Source organism: Saimiri boliviensis, chromosome 11 (assembly GCF_048565385.1).
Source record: "Saimiri boliviensis isolate mSaiBol1 chromosome 11, mSaiBol1.pri, whole genome shotgun sequence".
NCBI classification, from domain to species: domain Eukaryota; kingdom Metazoa; phylum Chordata; class Mammalia; order Primates; family Cebidae; genus Saimiri; species Saimiri boliviensis.
The window spans coordinates 74,864,394-74,884,899 of record NC_133459.1 but is presented as its reverse complement, the minus strand read 5'-3'; the positions used below and the strand labels follow the sequence as shown (position 1 = coordinate 74,884,899).

The following is a 20,506-nucleotide window of genomic DNA, read 5'->3' as shown; positions in this document are numbered from 1 at the left end:
AGAGTTCTTGCTGAAACCATCTTATGCAAACAACTATCAAACCTTTGGGTATGAGAGCTTAGGAACAGAAACCCGGAGCCAGTGGCAATATATAATGCATTGACATTATCTTAATTTCTTTGTGAGTATTTTCCATAAATTGTTTCCATCCTACTGTACATGAAGCTGTGATGAACTAACTCTGAGTAAGAGAAATGACAGGTTAACTTGCCTTTCATTTGTTTTCCATAATAAGTGGAATATTTCCTTGAACACTTGAAGTCATTAACATTTCAATTTATTCATGCTTTTTCTTTCTGGCATCCTAATGGCAATATTGCATAATTATCTGCTGTATAACCATCAACTTTGATGGCTCTTTGCACGCCCATAAGTGCCATTCTCACTGTCTCTGTTAGCCTGTTGGTTTGAGGAGGCAGTTTGCTTTTTTATGCCATTCTACTCACTTGCACACAGATTGTTAAACAGGGACATAGGGCCAGTGAATTAAGTGAGGCAGCAGTGGGTGAGGATCCCAGCTAACTTGCCTTGTGTTTACCATGTACTTACTGTGTGCTGTTCCAAGCATTTCACATGTATTAGCTTATTTAGTCTGCCTATAGCCCTTTGAGGCAGAGTCTGTTATTATCACATCTACTTCTATGGATGAGGAAGCTGAGACTCAGAGACACTAAGTGACTTGTTCAAGGTCTTACTAGGTGGGTAAGTGACCAGGCCAGGTTTTACACCTGTGCAGCCTAGCCCCAGCGTTTTTGACCCTGACCTGTAGTCCAAGTCCTGCTCTGTCTGTACCTCTCCTCCTCTGTGGCCTGACTCTTCCCTATCAGTTAGTATTATTGCTGTGTTAAATCTTTGGGTTAAAAAGAGAGAAGAGTGGCAAAATGGTAATCACATGATTACACGCTGTTTCTCGTCTTTGCTTTCAACCTCCAAATTTGCAGCTTTTGTCTAAATACTCATGGCCTTAAAGACATTCTAAGAAGAAATAAACAAATAAAACACCAGAAAGTATAAGTAAGCACACATTTTAAGGAGGAAGTTTAAAATGTCCCCCACCCCAGGTTTTGCCATTTGAAGATTGGGATTGAGGCCACGTGCAGGCCATCAGGCATTCCCAAAAACTAGGGTACTTTCTGGAACTTTCGGCCTCCCTATTTTAAATTACAGGTGAGTTTTCAAGCAGGCTTCCAAAAATCAGGCCCTGAATATTGCTGAGTGCATCTGTGGTATACCCTGAACTCTGCCTGAGCACATGCCAGGAGGAAAGTTAAGGTGGCAACAGGGACGTTGCACGTTCCCTTTAAAGCGTACCTCAGATTAATTATGCCAGTGCTTTTGGCCTCAGAAGTGTAAGCCCAGGCCACTGACGTGGCAAGGGAGGGAGGCTCAGAGGAATATTTTAATTTTAGAAAAAAGGCCTCACTGTCAAAGGAATTGCTCTCTTTAATTCATTAAAAAATTATCACATTCCTTTGAAATGAGAGTAAAACTAATATTTCTTAATGCTTGTTCATCATTAATATTATGCCAATTATTGCATTACTTTTGGCTGATAAATATTCAGAGGACAAATGAAGCCCACACGATGGATTTATTCTCCAGCAGTACAAACAAAAACCTTCAATATTTTATCTCACATAATTAAATGCTGTTTGTTGTTTCTAGAATGAGAACTTGGGACATGCTAATTAATTGCTTCAAGAAGACAGTTAGACATGTTTCATGGTTGATATTCAGAATCTGATATTTATAAACCCTGCACAACACAGCTGATGATTTACACTTGCAGAATAAATCCTACCTGCAGAAGTCTGGGGGCACCATGCCATAAACATTGATCCTGTCACAGAGCTCCAGTGCAATTGTCATTGTGAACCAGCCAGTGCTGAGCCAAGTGTTGGATATCTTCCTGGAAGGAACAATAATTAAGTCTGCAAGCTGGTAAAGTAACCATTATACCCACTACCATCTTTAATTCTTTCTGGAGTAAGGGTTACTATAAACAGAGTCTCCCCCTCTCTCCCTCCATTTGGTAAATATTTGGAACTTTACCAAATTGACATCTCTTGCTAATGTCACCATATTCTACAGTACAATCAGAATTGATGTTAATGCTCATGTTGAATTTGTGACAATAAAAGATGCTCAAGGGACTTCTGCATCATCAAAGATGATGATCAGTATTTCAATGTTTAAGTGTATGTTACCACAACTCAATTTCTTGTTACAGTCCCTGTTTAACAGCTCTTTCTTAAAGAGAACACTTGACTAGCTACAAATTCTCCTCATTCCCCAAACAGACTAGATAATAGGTAGCTTATTAAATATAAATAAACATGCATGTGCATTTATCTATCTATTAATCAATTGGTTGATTGAACTTAGGGTGAAAGCTTGCCTTCAAGTAGACTGACACCAACATCTTGATTGAATGTCTTTCCATAAGAGTACACTCCCTTGGGTATGTGCTACTGACCAGAGGAAAAGAGCCACAGGAATCCTTATATTTAACTGAATATTTGCTTTATTTTACATATCAGAGAATTTTTATTAGAAGACCAGAAATTGACAAAATTTAAGGAATGAACTGGTGCACTCCACCATTCATTAATTTTCCCATTCAGACATCGGTAATGAGCCTCTACCATATGCTATGTCTTAGGATAACTGTGGGGACATAACACTAAGGTCTAATTTGACCCTGCGAGAATGACTTGGCTTACCATGCTACACTGCTGTGGATATTAATTTCAATTCTTCGGGGGTTGCTGCTTTTACTTTTCCTTCAGTGCTTATGGCATGCCTCATTAGCCAGTTTCAAACACCTTATCCCCAAGGTCAGACTGTCTGACTTTGCCCAGCCGTAGCACCATTTGTGATGTGCATAACAGAGGTGCAGAAAGCCTTTTCTACTTGCACTGTGTAGCACCCATCCTTGAGAAGAAGGAAAACCTTCTGTCAATCAGTTTGTGTCATTATTTCCATTTCATATAAGGACCGAGAGAGAGAGAGAGAGAGAGAGAGAGAGAGAGAGGACATTTTTAAGGAATCCTTCATTTTGTCCAATACTTGACAGGCATGGGTGACTTGGTCATCTGTGAGGATCATGGCTTCAACTTTCTAATTTTTCTTAAGCACTTTGCTCATTCATTCCCCTATTCTATTATATTTTGACCTAGTAATAATCCCAGGAAGTATATTTAAAAGCTCCTAAAGATGGGAATAACATGGACTGAATCTTACCTGTTTCTATCATAACCAGCTGGATGACCTGAGGCAAGTTACTGTTGATCTCTGACCCTTCATTTCTTATCTATAAAGCAGGCATAGGAATCTCTGTCCCCTGGGCTAGTTGAGAGCCAAATAGCAAGCATGCATGAAAAGCACCAAGCTTGGTATGTTGACATATTGACAGCTCTTCCTCCTCTTTTAGTTGCTAGGTTGAGCAAACAAGGTAAATAATTTTACCATTCCTTTCGGTGCTTTTTAGCACCCATGAAGAAAATTCTTCCAACACTCTGCTACTGATGGCTGTATAGGGGCCACCATCAGTAGTCAGGGCAGGAATTATGACATTCAGAAGCCTTCGGCCTATATAGTTATTAACACTTTTCCTTCTTTCTCACTGAGGCTATATAGTCTTAAGACATTTGAGACTGAAGGAACTGGGATGGAGAAGAGCTGACTGAATGACAAAGAGTAAAAAGAGGAAGTGGCTTTTCTTAAGTTAGAGGCTGTTTTCACCTATGCGCCATGACAATGCATTGGCCACGTGTTCTAGACCTAACCTGGGTGAGTGAATAACTGGGAGGATGTGGAACCCAGGAAAAGGATGACAGCTCACTCACGGTTTCAGGAGACTGATCTGGGAATCACACGTATATTCCCTCTGCTTTCAGAGCGATTGGGCACACCAAAGGGGGATTTATCCGGGGGCAGAAGCTCTCCCATCACTCTGGTTCTGTTTTGTGTGATATAGTAGAGATCATAAGCCACAGCCTGAATACAGGAGGATATGACTGCACAGGAAAAGGCTTTGTGGGTAAAATGGGGAGAATGCAAGGTGGAGGACTGAAGAAACTAAAGTGAAGAGTTCTTTAAAGTGCCACTTAAAATTCCCCAGACTTCTAAATAACAACCTTTTGGGGCCATGTGCTGTAGAAATGCAACACTTTGTTCTGTCTTTCTAAAATTCTTTGTTGAACTCTTTTTCTAACAAAGGAATATCTACTGTTTTTACACTTAATCAGCTATAATGAAAGAATATGAAGAGCTGTCATATGCTTATTAGGGAAAATTATCAGATATTCTTTTATATGATGAAGTAACACATTGAGCTGATAATTCTATAGTGCACACTAAATTACAATTAAGGGCCTTTCTGCTCCACCAGAATCTCATTTATAATCTCTACGGAAATATTCTTCCTGCAGTTATTTCATTTATGCTTCCTTTATCTAATTACTATAATATTGGTTCTGAATCATATTTTCTTAATGTACCCTTATTCAATTATAAAGTTATTTTCAAGTACAGTTACTTTTTAATATCAAAGAATACCACTTGGCCATCTATGTCATTTGTCATGCTTCTTAATTGCAGATTGTTCCTGAGCCATTTTTTCTCCACTTTTAAGGAGGGTGAAACTGCTATCAATCATAATCTATTAAATGATCCCATTTCTTCAAAATGTTAGCCCAAAACGAAAGTCCTGATCATGAAATCGCAAGTTAGATATTCTACATTTTATATATCATCAATATATGTGACTGTTTTGTTGGATTTCAAGAAAAGCATACATTGAGAAATATCGTTATACCCTAAATGTTTTATGTTTTAATTTACAGCAATAGTTTTGTACTGAAGGCCAATTTTTTTTTTGACTTGTTTCTTTCAGCTTGGAGTAGGCTACAAGTTAAGAGTATTAAGTTAATAGAGTATTGGCTTCTTTAAGACTGTTTCCCAAAGGCAAGAGGCACAAAGTGTCTGGAAGCGGCCATGTACTTTGGCATCCTCCATGTTCGTAAGTATGATTCCTCTGAGTAGGGGCTATGTGAACCCTGGCAGATGGATATCTGTGGAAAGAGGCCCAGCAGCCACTCCACAAAGCTTTGGCTCCATCCTTACCAGCCAGGACGACCAAGAAGAAAGACCTGGTGAGAAAAAGCTTCTCATTGGTCAGAATTTAGTGAATTTAGTGAGCAGGATATGCCTTCATGTGAGACAGGTTTCTAAAGATACTGAGTGGCCAAGGGGTCTGATGACTTAGTATCTAACTTATCAGCTTAAAAATGATTTCTTAAGGAGTCCAGAAAATTGTTCAATTATTCTTAGTAACTAACACTGCTGCAGTGTTTTAGGAATACTTATTTAGCAAACAGCCATTAAACTAAAAAGAGAGAAGTGTTTTCTGTTGAGACAGTTTCTACTTATTTCAAATTTTCCAATGAGTAAAAAATAAAAGTAAATAACTCCCCTCTTTCTTGATTCCTTTTAAAATCTTTTCTTGATTAAATAACACTTTCAAACGAGTGACAGACAGTCTCTCTTATTTGTGAGTTGCAAAGGGCCAATGCATGACTGGATTTTGTGGCAGGTGGCGATGATGATTGGAATTCTCAATGTGATCTGCTGGCTGGGTTACCCATGGGTTACCCTACCCACCCTGCTGGGGTGTCCAGGGAAGAAGGCCACGGTGCCAACAGCCAGCTCTTCCTCCTTCCTCCACCAGGCCCATGCCTCCTGTGTGGGCCAGCCCTGGACTAGTCACAAGGTTTTGAGGACTTAAAAGCTACTTAGCTCTTCCACACAAAGAATTTGGGGACACTGGACTTAAGTCTTTCTTTGAGACTACTCTCTAATAATGAGCTGCTAGCCAAAGAATGGATTTATTGCTTTATATTCTTTCCTGCACTTATCATATCATTTTATTTGAATTTTTTTATGAGATGGGGTCTTGCTATGTTGCTCACACTAAATTTGAACTCCTGGGCTGAAGCCATCCTCCTGCCTCAGCCTCCCGAGTAGCAGGGATTATAGGCATGCACCACTAAGTCTGGCTCCCCTTTAGTTTAAAGATAAGCAATTGACTCAGTAACAGTTTTTGTAAGAAGGGTAAATTACATCATAAATGCGTAACAGTACAGGTTTTAGAATTAAGGAAATGAGGCAATTTGATTATTAGACCTGTCCGTCCAGTGATTGGTAGTCACTATCCTCTTTTCACACATAAGGTCACCGAGTCTCTAAAAGGTTAGATAACTTGTCTAGGTTCACACAACTAGAGAGTGACAGAGCCAGAGTTCCAATTCAGAGCTGGATATTGGACTATACTATACTGTGGTCCTTGATGCTTCATAGTCCTTTCTCCACCTAGATTTGCCCAGCTCACATCCCTTCATTTCTCTTCTTCACCTTGTGTCACTCTCAGCCCCCAGTTCTCCTGATGGCAGCCACAGGGGGCTTTTCTCCAATCCCCTGCATGTTCTCTCACATCGGATTCCCTGGACCTCCACGGAAGTTTCTCCCTCCCGCTCCCAGGAGGGAGAAACTTTCTCCAAAACTTATTGCCCTGGGTCTCAGCTTATATTCATCTTTTTGCAAAAGCATTTTGCTCGTCTCCCAGACCAGTATATTCCAAAATTTTTCAGCCTATAAGGAAAAATACATTTTTGCATCATGATTCACACACACACACACGCACGCAGTTTTAATTTCATTTTTTAAAGTGTATAATTCAGTGATATTTATTTTACATTAATGGATTGTGCAGCCATCACCACTACTTTCAGAACATTTTCATCACTTTGAGAAGAAATCCTTATCCATCTATCTCCATCTCTATCAAACTGAAATAAAAGTTTCATGAAACAATACCTTGCCTAACTTACTATGTGGGATGAATGCTGATAATGTCTTTTCTATTCTATTCTATTCCATTTTATCCCACTCTTCCTATTACTTTAGAAAAAAATATCTTTCAGTGCCTCACTACATTGATTTCATGTCTTAATATGGAGTTGTAGCTAACAGTTTGGGTTTCCGTGGGCGAGGGCCCATGGCCCGTCTACAGCACCATTTTCTTTCCTCACAGGACACTCAGTCCACTGGCTACTACTTGATAAATGTCCAAGACTTGATATAGTTGGAGAGTGGGCTCTTCTGTTTGTTTCCCCACTGCCAAGCACCGTGCTGAGCAAGTAGTAGGCACTCAATAAATATTGGTTGACTAAATAAATGTTTGCCTTTGAATGGGAAAAATAAGCCCATACACTTTTTTTTGTTTTGTTTTGGTGAGTGTTCATGTAAGTAAACCGAAATGCAATAAAGCTGTTATATTGTGCTTTTAACCCATGACGGCCAGTAGCTGTGTAGCCTCTTCCTCAAAACTAAGGATTCGGCCCTGTGATATTCATATAATTATCTCCATGCTTCTTTTCACTTTGCCTTGCAAAGTCGGCTTGAGCCGCCCACTCACGCAGAGGCCCCTGCGAGTGAACTCCAGCAATGACATGAGCAGTGGAGCCCACAACAAACACCCGTAGCGAAAGCTTTGATTCGGGTGAGTCAGCCAACAATGACTTATCCTTACCCTCCCCTGCATCTTCTTCCCTGTGACTTTGTACCTGTCTTTGCCAGTCTCCTGCTTGAAGAGCTCATCGAACTGCAGCATCTTGTGACGAGTAATCATGAAGGCCTTCAGCCGGGGCAGCACCTGGCTCAGGAGCTGCAGGTTGTTGTAGACCTGCCCCTTGCCGTCCCGCCGCATGTAGCTGCTGGGGCCCCAGAAGATGAACACGGTGCCCTGGCTTACGTTGAGCAGGTCGTGGCGGTTGCGGAGGATCCTCTGGATGCTGGAATGCGCGATGACCCTCAGGCTGGTGCGATTGCCCACGTCGCGCCCATAGCTGCGTGTGGGGGCGTCATTCATGCGGATGACACACTCTGTCTGGTCAATCTGGGAGCCTTGCCGACTGTGCAGAAGATGCCCTGAGCTGGTCACCAGGGCACAGTCCCTGCAGTGCATTTTCAGGGGCTGAAAGGCAGGGGGAGAAGGTCACTGTCAGGGGCAAAGGGCTTAACTCACTCGGCATCACCAGCAGGTTACTTCCCTGCCTTGGGAGGAGGGCACCCATCTCTCCTCTGCTTCCCATCATGTCAGAGTATATCCTTCTGCTATTACTTTATAGACCCTTGCGTACTCTTCTAAATGGGTGACAGGGAACACCTGACAAGAGCAAAAGGGAGCTAGCACTGACCTGTCAGATGCTGGACTAAGGGCTTTACTGATATTAAATAATCAAATTAACACTTCAGCCTAGCAAGGTTGCTCTCATGGTCATTTTACAGATGAAGATACTCAAGCTTAGAGATGCTAAGAAATTTGTCTGAAGTTGCCCTTTATTCCTAGCAAGTAATAAAGTTGTGCTTTCAGCTTTCAAAACTAGGTATTTTTGAATCCAAAGTTATTCCCAAGTGGAAGCAAAGATTATCCTGCAAATTGCTGTGACACTAGTTATGATGCTTTTTTTGGGGGGACAGAATCTCACTCTATCACCAGGCTGGAGTTCAGTGGCGCCATCCTGGCTCACTAGAACTTCCATTTTATGGTTTCAAGCAATTCTCCTGCCTCAGCCTCCCGAGTAGCTGGGACTACAGTAGCACACCACCACACCCGGCTAATTTTTTGTACTTTTAGAGTAGCGATGGGTTTCACCATGTTGGCCAGGATGGTCTCGATCTCTTGACCTCGTGATCTGCCCGCCTCGGCCTCCCAAAGTCCTGGCATTACAGGCATGAGCCACCGCACCTGGCCATGATGCTCTTATTGAAAGTTAAACATTGATAAAATTCTTGGATGCTGTACCAATATGTTTATCCTAAATAAACATCATCTAAGCATCATATAGGAAATGACATGCTGATTGTAACCCCTTAGAGGCCATAATTTTGAAATGACAATTAGGACTTTTTCTCGCCACGGACCCCATCCAGGAATTGCAGGGCCTAGGTCCTTCTCTCATCTGCAGTGAACACACATCCCGGCGAAGTTCTGACCAGGACATGGTGTTTACCAGAGACAATTCCAATGGCAGTGCTTGGTTCAATGCCCCAAATCAATGATTTGCTTTCAAAACATCCATGCCCTAACAAATTAAACATTCCCATGTTCATGTTTAAAGAGCAATATTTCTAGTGGCTCTCTAAAGATAGTGTCATTAGGGCTCAAAGCCAAGGCCAACAAGTGTACAAAAAAATAACAATCAAGATGTTCTGAAGGGATGTTGCATTGTTAGATTTTCCCGAGAGCTTACACCCTTCTTCTCTGTTAACTTTGAACAGGACACGCCAGCTTTCTGTGCTGTCTCCAGAAATTGCATCCAATTTAGTATGCATATATTCAGGTTTATATTTACTTTGGCAGTTTCCTGAGACATGGCTGTCTTCAGAACTACAGTGAGAGCACCTGAGGGCAGCCAGCTTCCCTCGCCATGTGGTGCCTCAAAGCATCAGCTCTGGGATGTAACAGGATGGGCCCAGCCTTGCTTCCACCATTTACTAGCTATGGGACCCTGGCAAGTCACTAACCTCCACAAGTCTCAGTTTTCTCATCTCTAACTGAGGCTGAAACCTCATTCTACTTTGGTAGAATAAAAATAATTAAGATACATACAATATTAGGTTGAGCCCTTTGAAACTACCAATATTTGGCATATAAAAAGAGCAACTGCATGTGGTTGAACCTTTAGCATAGGATTGTCACAGTGATCATTCAATAAATGATAGGTGCTATTAGGATTATTGATCAGTGTGGAGCACATTGTACAAGAAGTACTCATCAAATCAGCACTGAACACTCTGGGTCTGTAATAGATGCAGGGCTTATGAAATGGAGATTCAACCATTGCAAATTCTCATCTTTCCCCTAAGGTCTAATTACTCTTATGTGACAGGCACTGTGACAGGCAATCAGAATGCAAAAAATGGGGAAAACGGCCTTGAAAACTTACACTTTAGTGAGGGACAGGGGTCAGTAAAGGAGGACCATACAGTGTGACCCACTATGAAGAGAGGAGGCACTGCCGAAGCCTGAGTAAGGGAGCTGTTTAGAGCACAGCAAAGCTGTGGAAAGGAACAAGGTTGTAGCACAAAGGAAACCAGTGGCCAATCAGCTAATATTTACTGAGCGCTCCTTACTGACAACTGTTCTGATTTTTTATAAATATAATTGCATTAATCCTTCAAATAATACTCTAAGATACTATATTATCACTCCCATTTTACAAATGAGAATATTGAAGGAGAGAAAAACGAAACAATTTGCTCAAGATCACACTGTAAGGAGGTGGCAGTACAGAAATTAGAACCCAAGAAACCCGACTGCAGAGACAAAGGGATTAAGCATTATGCCAACACTGTGCAGTAGAACAAGCAGAATAAGCGTCATGGATATTTTCTTACCTCATTGCCTCTTTCCTCCCCGCTAGAAACACAGCGATGCTATTTTTCAGTCAGTAGTGTTGTTACCACTCTGAGGGCCCTGGGCTCAGTGGATGCAGTAAAATGACAAGAATCATCTACCAAATACCTCCATTCCTTGGAGGATCACTGGAAATAGATTCACCTAACTAGAACATTAAGTATATGATGCTGAAATGTGGTTGAGACCTAATCTTCTTCAGGAAGAGCCACATTCCAGATGTCCAGAAAGTGGTCCCTATTCCCCTCAGAAAACTACTAGAACCTGGAGTAAGGAATCCTGAATCCCTGGGCAAACCGTTGGGATGAGAGGCAATTTCAGTGGCCAAAAATGGAGGCAATTCTTAACTTTCCTTTCCGTTATTTTACCTGCACATCTCATACATAAATGATGAAGAGGGAAGCGTTCCATGATAATGTATTCAATGGTGGAGTTCCTATTATGGACCAGACACTGAACCTGGTGCTACAGATACAAGGTTAGTGCAAAACTATTTGCCATTAAAAGTAATGGCCAAAATCGGCCGGGCGCGGTGGCTCAAGCCTGTAATCCCAGCACTTTGGGAGGCTGAGGCTGGTGGATCATGAGGTCGAGAGATTGAGACCATCCTGGTCAACATGGTGAAACCCCGTCTCTACTAAAAATACAAAAAACTAGCTGGGCGTGATGGTGCGTGCCTGTAATCCCAGCTACTTAGGAGGCTGAGGCAGGAGAATTGCCTGAGCCCAGGAGGTGGAGGTTGCGGTGAGCCAAGATCGCGCCATTGCACTCCAGCCTGGATAACAAGAGTGAAACTCTGTCTCAAAAAAAAAAAAAAGTAATGGCCAAAATCACAATTATGTTTGCACCAACCTTAATAACACAATAAAAGATCATACAGTCCAGGTTGAGGGTACCCCGAGATAAACCATGACAGGACTGTGCTGTAAGAGCTATTAATGCAATTAGGCACAAGGGGCCACAGGACCAAAGATGAGGGAATATTTCAGCTTATCCAGAAGAGCCAGAGAGGTGGGAGAACAACCAGGAAAGGATTATGTAGTAGAAACCGGCAGAAGAGGCCATTTTAAAAAGGAGCAAGTATTCAACAGTGTCATAGGACAAGTAAAACCAGACTTGGGAAGTGTGCTTTGGATTTGATGACTTTGGTCAAAATAGTCTCAGCTGAATGGAAGTGACAGAGTCTGATTGTAGTTGGATTTCGGAAGTAGAGACCACAGATGACTGCATTGTTGATAGAGGGTTGATGGCCGAGCATGGCAGGACTGACTTTGACACCAAATACTTGTGGGCAGACAACGCTGATTTGTTCATTCATTCTAAAGACCTTCACTGAGGACTTAATACAGCCCCGAGGTTCTGTGTAACTCAGCACATTTGCTTAATAAGGTTACTTTGTAAGTTCATCCCAGTGGACCCTAAGGCCATGGGAAGCTGCTTTTTCTCATCACGCTCACCTAGAATTATCCTGAATTTTCCGGTTTGATCTGTAATTTTATTATAGTCATTATTACAAGGGAAAACATTCTGAAGAAAGGTCCCAGAAGCAGCTCTTTCCCCTTAATTAGTTATTCTGCTTCGATTCTCAAAACAGAGACTGGCCGGCAGGTGAACCACACATCGCCTTAGGGACCTTCCAAGGACCTGGTGCTCTCTTTTTCTTTGCTCACAGAAGGCCAGTTGAAGACCTTTTCAGAGAAGACCACGTTTCCTGCCCTTGCCATACTGATCCTCTGTGATTACTGGGCACCACTGGAACATGCCAGGTCGACCCAGTCCCAAAAAGCCACCTTCATGATTTCTGCTACCTGCCTGAGCTCTGGTATTGATTGCCTCGGACTCTGACTCCCATTCTTTGAGTTGTGCAGATGCATCAAACAATGCAAAAAAGATCGAACTCTGAATTATGCCTTAGGTGCTTTTGGTAAGATGTGCCAATAAAATGACATTAGCTGTTCTAAACATAATGTTACAATTCCAGTAGCTGAGAAGAGTATGTACTAAAGGCTGATCCATTTCCAAAGGACAAAATGATATCTGTTTCCTGTATTCAGCGGGACTAATGATATCTTAGAGGCAGAATGACAGAAAATTGGACAAATTGTGTGACCCTGTTTCTCATGATTTGGTACAGTCCTCTGAGAAAAGCATGCTCCCACACATCTCAGTACCATCGTAACCTTTAGTGTCTTACTGATATGGGTGAAAATACTAATGCCTTGGTGAGTTAAGATTCCTGATGCAGTATTTACATGTCCTTCCCTTAAGCATTCAGATGCTGGGTTGATAAATCACTAAGTGGAACATGGGGAGGTGAACTTGAAACTCTGCCCCTCAGCCTGGGAGATGACGGGCTGCTAAGGACACAGGAGGGGAGGTGGCTCCAGCAGTCTCTCTGCCAAGCAAGGCCTTCTCTTTGACTTTCTCCTCATAGTATTCCACCTCCCAGATTCTTTGGGACGTTTTCCTTAAAGCCTCATTTGGTGAGATGCTCCATCCCTTGGTAGGAAACATGAGCATCTATCTTAGCTCACTCCAAGTTTAGTAATCTCTCTTCCATCCTGACCCATAAAAAGCACTTGATTAATACTGAATAGATGGATGGATAAATGAGTGAATGAAACCCAACCTCTTGCCTTGTCTATCCTCTGAGAAACCTACCCTCTGACACATACTAAGTAGATATAATGTGGTTCTATAACCAATTATTTGCCTGTAAAACCCTAGACCCTGGTACAGATGCCACAAAGAGAAAGGGTGGTGGGCTATGGATACCTCTGTCTGCAGAGGAGGCTGCGGCCATTTGCCACTGGGCAGCCTCTTGGCCCAGGGAACCATAATGACCAGAGTCCAGGGCACTGCCTGGAATTAATGGCTGGCAGGAAAATGGCCCAGGACACAGTAAGGGCCATTAAACCCAGCCAGTTATTAATCCCCAGTAAGAGCTTGATGCCAAGGTCATTAGAGCTCTTGTGAGGTGAAAAATGCCCAGGAAACGCACAGCACATGGAGGAATGACTGTTCTCCAGGCTGCTGGTGCTCAGAGCTGCAGCCCAGGCCTCCAGGAGCCAGCATGCTGTACTGGAGCCAATGGGAGGCAGGTGGGCAGGGCCTCTAGAGGGAGAGTGCAGACACACACACACACACACACACACACACACACACACACACGCACATGCGCGCACACACTCAGAGCTTACCATTTTATTTTTGCTGTCTCTTTTGTTCTTTGATAATTTTAAGCATTTGCCACCATTCCAGAACCTAAGACACTATCTGCAATTTATAAGAGGACTCATGAATATTTTAGTAGCAACCACCACAACAAAAACTGCCACCATCACCAACAAAAGCCCTAAACAAACCTAAAATCACGGTATAGGGAAGCATGACAACTTTCATCACAACTAACTCCTTTGGGCTGTGGCTACAGGAGCAATCCCTTTTAGGGGAAGTGTGCTCAGGGAATCAAGGTCTGATTTCTGTCACAGCCTGAAGAAAAAGAGCAGAAGGAATTCTCCCTGTGACCCAGCTGACGGCTCCAGAGCCTTCCTTAAGAGAATAGACCAGGCCAACTCAAATTAAACTTGACACCTAAAACACTCAGCAATGTCCTTGCAAACATTTGCAGCACGGCAATATCAGGCTTCTGTTTTTAAAAATTCTGATTTATTTGGCAGAGGGAAAAGTACCTCAGAGCATAATGTCCATTAGCTCAGTAATGAGACTGGTCTTGCTCTGGGAGCTGCCTGTTGGTCTGGAGCAAACATAAGACATATTAAATGGCTTCAGGTGTTTCGAGAATCTCTGCACTTTCCAATCTGATGTTTTCCTGTAATTACTGTGCTTTTATTAGCTGTCAATCTCAGTTCAGGCTGACACTGGGTATAAGCCATGCTGATTATTTAATGTGATTCACTAGAAAAATGTTACTCTTCCAAGCTGCTCCTTTCTCTTTTGTTCAATGACAAGCCCACCCACCTGCCTTCACTGACAAGAAGTCTGCCTGTCTCCACCCAGTGAATGCCACCTCATCTGATTTCCATCTGCTGGCTGGCTAAGGATGCAAGAACTCCGTGGGCAGAAGGCAGTACTGAGCAGTTTAGAAGATGGTTTTTTGAGTCACTGGCTTTGACTCTGCTTCTTCCACTCATTAGATGGGTAATTTGGAGCAAAGTTGCTTAGCTTTTCTGAGCCCCATTTTTCATCTGTGTCTTGAAGATAGTAAAGCCAAACTCAAAGGGAAGCTTTGCCATCTCAAGTAACGGTGCACCTTCTACCCAGATGCTCAAGCCCAAATTCAAGGATCTTTCTTGATACCTCTTTTTCTCTGCCCTTTACAACTCATACAATCCTATTGGGTCTATCCGACTCCATATGTCCCAGATCCCACCATCCCTCACCATCTCTGCTGCCACCATCTCCATCTAAGCCACCACTGTCTTGTTGTAGCTCATGCAGCACACTTAACTCTTAAGTTCACTTCTTTTATTCTATCTTTTGTATTTCTGTTCCTATGAAGATCCTGGGTCCCTTTTATATGTAAATCAGATTATGACACTCACCTGCTTAGATCTTACTATTTGCTTCCTATTGCTTTTGGAAAAATAAACCAAACTTTATTTATGTATTTACTTTTATAATTTCGACTTTTATTTTAGATGCAGGGGTACACGTGCAGGTTTGTTACATGGGTATATTGTGTGATGCTGAGTTTTGAGGCATGAATGATCTCATCATCAAGATAGTACACATAATACTCAATAGTTTTTTTCAACTCTTGCACCATCACTCCTTCCCCATGCTAGTAGTCCCCAGTGTCTATTTTGCCATTTGTATGTCCATGAATGCCTAATGCTTAGTTTCCACTTATAAGTAAGAACATGTGGCATCTGGTTTTCTGTTCTTGCACTAATTCACTTAGGATAATGGCCTCCAGCTGTATCCATATTGTTGTTGCAAAGGACATGATTTCATTTTTTATGGCTGTGTAGTATTCCATGAAAAGCCAAACTTTAAACTGAGCTCTGTATCATGGCTTTCAAGATCTGCAGCTTCTATCCTTGTGTATCCTTTCAGCATCATCCTGTGCAGAACTCTCCCTTGCTCTACTGCTTGCTGTCTGATATACTTTATTAGTAATTCCTCCCATCCAGACCACTCTTCTCTTCATCTCCGCATGATGACTTTTTCATGTCTTTCAGGTATTACCTCAGTCTGCCTCTCCAAGGAGGTTTTCCTGGACCATTCAATCTAAACTGGTCCCCTTTCCCACCTACTATAAGTACCTCTCATTATCAAGGTTTTTGTTTAAATTCATATATCACTACCTAAAATAATCTTAAGATAATCTTTTTATGTCTACATGTTTAAGCTCCCCGAAAGGAGGAACTTAGTCTTAGTCACAGAGTATCTTCAGCACCAAGGACAGTACCCAGCACATAGACGGTGTTCAACAAATACGCTTTGCAAAAAGTAAGTGAATGGGCCGGGCGCCGTGGCTCAAGCTTGTAATCCCAGCACTTTGGGAGACCGAGGCGGGTGGATCACGAGGTAAAGAGATCGAGACCATCCTGGTCAACATGGTGAAACCCCGTCTGTACTAAAAATACTAAAAATTAGCTGGGCATGGTGGCACGTGCCTGTAATCCCAGCTACTCAGGAGGCTGAGGCAGGAGAATTGCCTGAACCCGGGAGGCGGAGGTTGCGGTGAGCCGAGATCGCGCCATTGCACTCCAGCCTGGGTAACAAGAGCGAAACTCCGTCTCAAAAAAAAAAAAAAAAAAAAAAAAAAAAAAAAAAAAAAAAGAGTAAGTGAATGATAAGCCATGCTAAAACACTTACAACAGTGTCTGGCAGATAAAGAGTGTGAAATAGATGTGCTTACTGTATTTAAGTTTACCCATTCTGCCAGTAAGCAGTTCCTGATATTTTCTGACTGGGTAACTAGAATAATATTTTTCAAAGCCCATTATTTGGAATCTGCATATGTCATAACCACCTTCAGCACTAAATGACCTTCAGAGGGAGATGCAGGAAATCCCATTAGGTTTTTTTATTTAATTGCATTCTATTTTAAAAATTCTTTTAACAGCTTTATTGAGATTAATTTGCAAACCATAAAATCCCTCAATTTAAAACATGAATTAAAAATAAATTTTTGTATATTTACAGAGTTGGGCAACCATTATTAAGACCTAATTTTAGAACACTTCCATCGTCCTGAAGAGAAATCTCATGTCCATTTATAGTCACTCTCCATTCCATGTCCAGCCCTAGGCAACCACTAATCTACTTTTTATCTCTACAGATTGGCCTTTTCTGGGCATTTCACGTAAATGGAACAATACAATATATAGTCTTTTGTGTCTTGCTTCTTTCACTTAGCATAATAACCTTGAGGTTCATCAAAATTCAGCATCATCTTGTGCATATATACATATGTATCTAGCATGCGTCAGTACTTTGATTATTTTTGTCCATACTACATTTTGTTTACTCACTCATTACTCAATGTACATTTGAGTCGTCTGCATTTTTTTTTGGTTATTATGAATAATGATGAATGAATAAACAGTCAGATACAAATTGTTATGTGGACATATGTTTTCATTTTTTCTTGAATAGATGTCTAGCAGTGGAATTACTGGGTCATATGACAATTTTGTTTAACATTTTGAAAAATTGCCAAACTACTTTCCAAAGTGGCTACCCCATTTTACATTCCCACCCACTGTATTCCAATTTCTCTACATCCTTGTCATCACTTAGCACTGTCTCTTTTGATTATTCTAATGGGTGAAAAGAAGTACCTCATTGTGCTTTTGATTTGCATTTTCCGAGTGACTAATGATGAACATCTTTTCATGGGCTTATTTATGGCATTATTCTCAGGTTTTCAATTGCATCTACTGTGCCCCGCCCTCTGCCCTAGATAAGTGCCACCAAAGCTAAGTGATTCTATTGAGCTCTGAGCCAACATTCAGCTGACTTCTCTGTGAGACTTATATGTGGAGGCCCTACTAGCCACAGGAGATGAAGTGAATTTTCTAATCTTAGCAAAATTTGGATACCTCTCTAGACTTAAGGGTGTTGTTTAAATGGCCCCTCTCTCTTTCTATTTTCTGTGCCACACCCTTAAGTCCAGAGAGGTAAACCCAAAGTGAAAAACAGAGTGAGCAGTAGCTGGGACATATTTTTGTAATGAATACAAATTTTGCTAGCTGAGGTTAGAAAATTCACTTCACCGAGTCATTTACATCAAAATGAGTTGCATAGAGTCATGGAATAATATTGTTGCAGAAATCTCAGAGATGGTCTGGGCCAGTAATTCTCACAGTGTGGTTCCCAGGCCAGCAGCAACCACGAAGTCTGGGAACTTGCTAGGAATGTGAATATTCAGCCACTGCCCTCGACCTTCTGAATCAGATGCTCCAGGATGGGGCCCAGCAATCTGCATTTTCCCAAGCCCTCTAGGTGCTTCTGATGCATCCTCAAGGTTGAGAACCTTGGGCTGGGCCAGCATCCTCATTTTACAGAAGAAGCCGCAGCTCAGGGGGCTATGGGATTTGTTCAAAGCTATAAATGAAAATTAGCATCTGGGATGAACCCTATGTCTCCTCATTTCTAAAAATCCAAGAAAATCCACCTATATCCATAGACTGTTCAAAGCCACTGGGCACTCACTGAAAAGGAATCATTAAATGATTGTACAGTTAAGTTGCAGCCTAAAAGTGTAAGTGGTTTTATGAAAACAGACAAATAAGAAGGAATGTCCCTTGTTTCACATGCTGCCCTCACTCAACAGTGCTGCCTTCCTCTGCACCACCTGCCTGCTTATTTAGAATCAGTGACTGGGAATAGCTATACGGCATTTCAAGCCCCAATTATAGGAAATATACTGAATGCCTCTATGCATGACTGGGGGTTTCTCTTACTCCAGAAGCTGGCCATGGGGGTTACTGTCAGTCCAGCACAGCCCCTTAGAGGTGGGACAGTCAGGACTCACCTCACTGTTGTGGGTTTTCTCCCTCCCTCAAAAGCTATGTTGAAGCCCTACACTCTGGTACTTGAGAATGTGATTTTATCTAGAAACAGGGGTTTGCAGATGTTATTGAGATATAAGTCAGGGTGAGGCCATACTGGATGAGGGCAGACTCTCAGTCCAGTCACTGGTGAAGTTATAAGAAGAAACACAAAACACAGGGACGCACAGGGAAAGCACCAAGGGATGACAGAGGCAGAGAATGGGGTGATGTGTCCGGTAGGTGAGGAATGCCGAGGATTTGCTGGCAACCACCAGAAACTGGAAGACACAAGGAAGCATCCTTCCCCAGAGCTTGCAGGGGGAACAAGGCTGTGCCAACACCTTGATTTCAGACTTCTAGTCTCCAAAACTGGGAGAGAGTACATTTCTGTTGTTTTAACACAGCCGATCTGTGATAATTTGTGCTGGTAGCCCTAAGAAACTAGTACTTTGCCACCAACAAGGTAGCTACCCTCTGCCTAACACCCTCCCACCGGTGCCCTGACTTGGCAATTATCCTCCTTTGTCTTGCAACTTTCACCCTTCAGTTCATGCTCTGCACATCTGTCGGAGTGGGGTTTCAAAGCATAGCTCACACCACTCCCCACCCCTGCTTATAGAATAAAACTGAGTTAATTACCTGGTTGGAATCTCGTCTGCCTCATGGCCCTCATTCATTCCACTCCCCACTCTATTCTCCAGCCGGGCTGATTTCCCTCTCCTTTCTGTTCCTGGGAAGCAGTAGGCATTCCTTCCCCGGTCTCTAGCCTTTGCTCTCCCAGTTGTTCATAAGCTTGGCTCTTTCTCATCTGTCAGGTCTCAGCTTAAAAGCCATCTCCTCCAGGAGGCCCCTCCTGACTGCCTCTCCCACTTATTCTAGAACAAAGATGTTAACCATGCATAACACTAAGTGTTCAACCAATGTGCCAGGAACGCTTCTGAGCCCAGTGCATATGTTATCCAACCTAGTCCTGAAGACAGCCGGGAGAGGCAAATTCCACCATCCTCTCTTTTTAACTACATAAGGAAGTTGAGGTACAGTTTACCGTCTCTCACTATCCAATTTGTTTCCTTCATGGGAATTATCACAATCTTCAATGATTTACATTTTTTAAATTTCTGTGTTGACTGTTCCCTGCCACTAAAACAGGCATGACATGAGGCAGCAACTCTGCACAGTGCACGGCATACAGCAGGTGTTCAAGAAATCGTTAAAGAAATCTCTGTGCCTCAGTCCCTCACTTTCTCGGCAAGCAGTAGATGACTTTCCTCTGTTCAAAGTGGGCATGGACAAGTTGTCAGTGGAACAAGCCTATGTGTTTCTTTTCTGGAATGCTAGTACATTGGTTGATGTTACGCGCTGACTCACCTCAGCGCCTTCAAATAACTCCCTGATGTGATTTCCTTCAAAGGTCACCGGTATGCAATTACTTCCTCTAGGAGGAGATTGGACATAAAGGCCCCCTGCACTCATTAAAGCAAACAAAAAGCTGCATTTTCATTAGAGCAAGGTGATATTTAATGTGGCCAGATAAGCCCAGTTCCACAAAACTGGCTCCTTTGGCCTCTGGTATGTTTTCAATGGCCCTAAGATAAACATAACGTGGCTCAGAATCTGGAAGATAACTGAGAATTAATGGTCAAAGGCAAAAGAATTATGAGAACTTGGAGTCGCGTATATAGCTGAATTAAATGGGGGAAAAGAGCTGAGGTTTCAGTCGACCAAATGAGAAAAACATCTAATTGGCCAGAACCATAAATGTAATGTTAGATTGGAAAGAGCGCTGGCTTGGAAGTTGGGCTGGTGTTCAGATCTCGGTTCAGTCATCTGTTGGTAGGTACTTCCTACTCTGTCTCATCTACAAAATGACTGTGGAGTAGCTATTAGCATTATTATGGCTTAATTTTTACAGATATAAAGAAAGCCATGCAGAATAACTTGCCAGTTCCTCTCCCCCATACCCAGACATTCACTGACGCTGCTGACCCAACCTCCAGTG

General features: G+C 42.3%; 1 protein-coding gene across 3 annotated transcripts in view; it reads right to left on the bottom strand.

The window, feature by feature from the left end:
- Positions 1-20,506, bottom strand: part of ST6GALNAC5 (ST6 N-acetylgalactosaminide alpha-2,6-sialyltransferase 5) — a 180,260-nt gene that overhangs the window by 16,287 nt on the left and 143,467 nt on the right. For 2 of the 3 annotated variants that reach the window (XM_039474331.2, XM_010347405.3), the window contains exons 3-4: positions 7,626-8,035; positions 1,802-1,909 (exon numbers count right to left, since the gene is read on the bottom strand). In XM_039474331.2, the coding sequence (XP_039330265.1) occupies positions 1,802-1,909; positions 7,626-8,035 (518 nt within the window). The remainder of the gene's footprint in view (positions 1-1,801; positions 1,910-7,625; positions 8,036-20,506) is intronic. The other variant, XM_010347411.3, reaches the window with a different exon arrangement.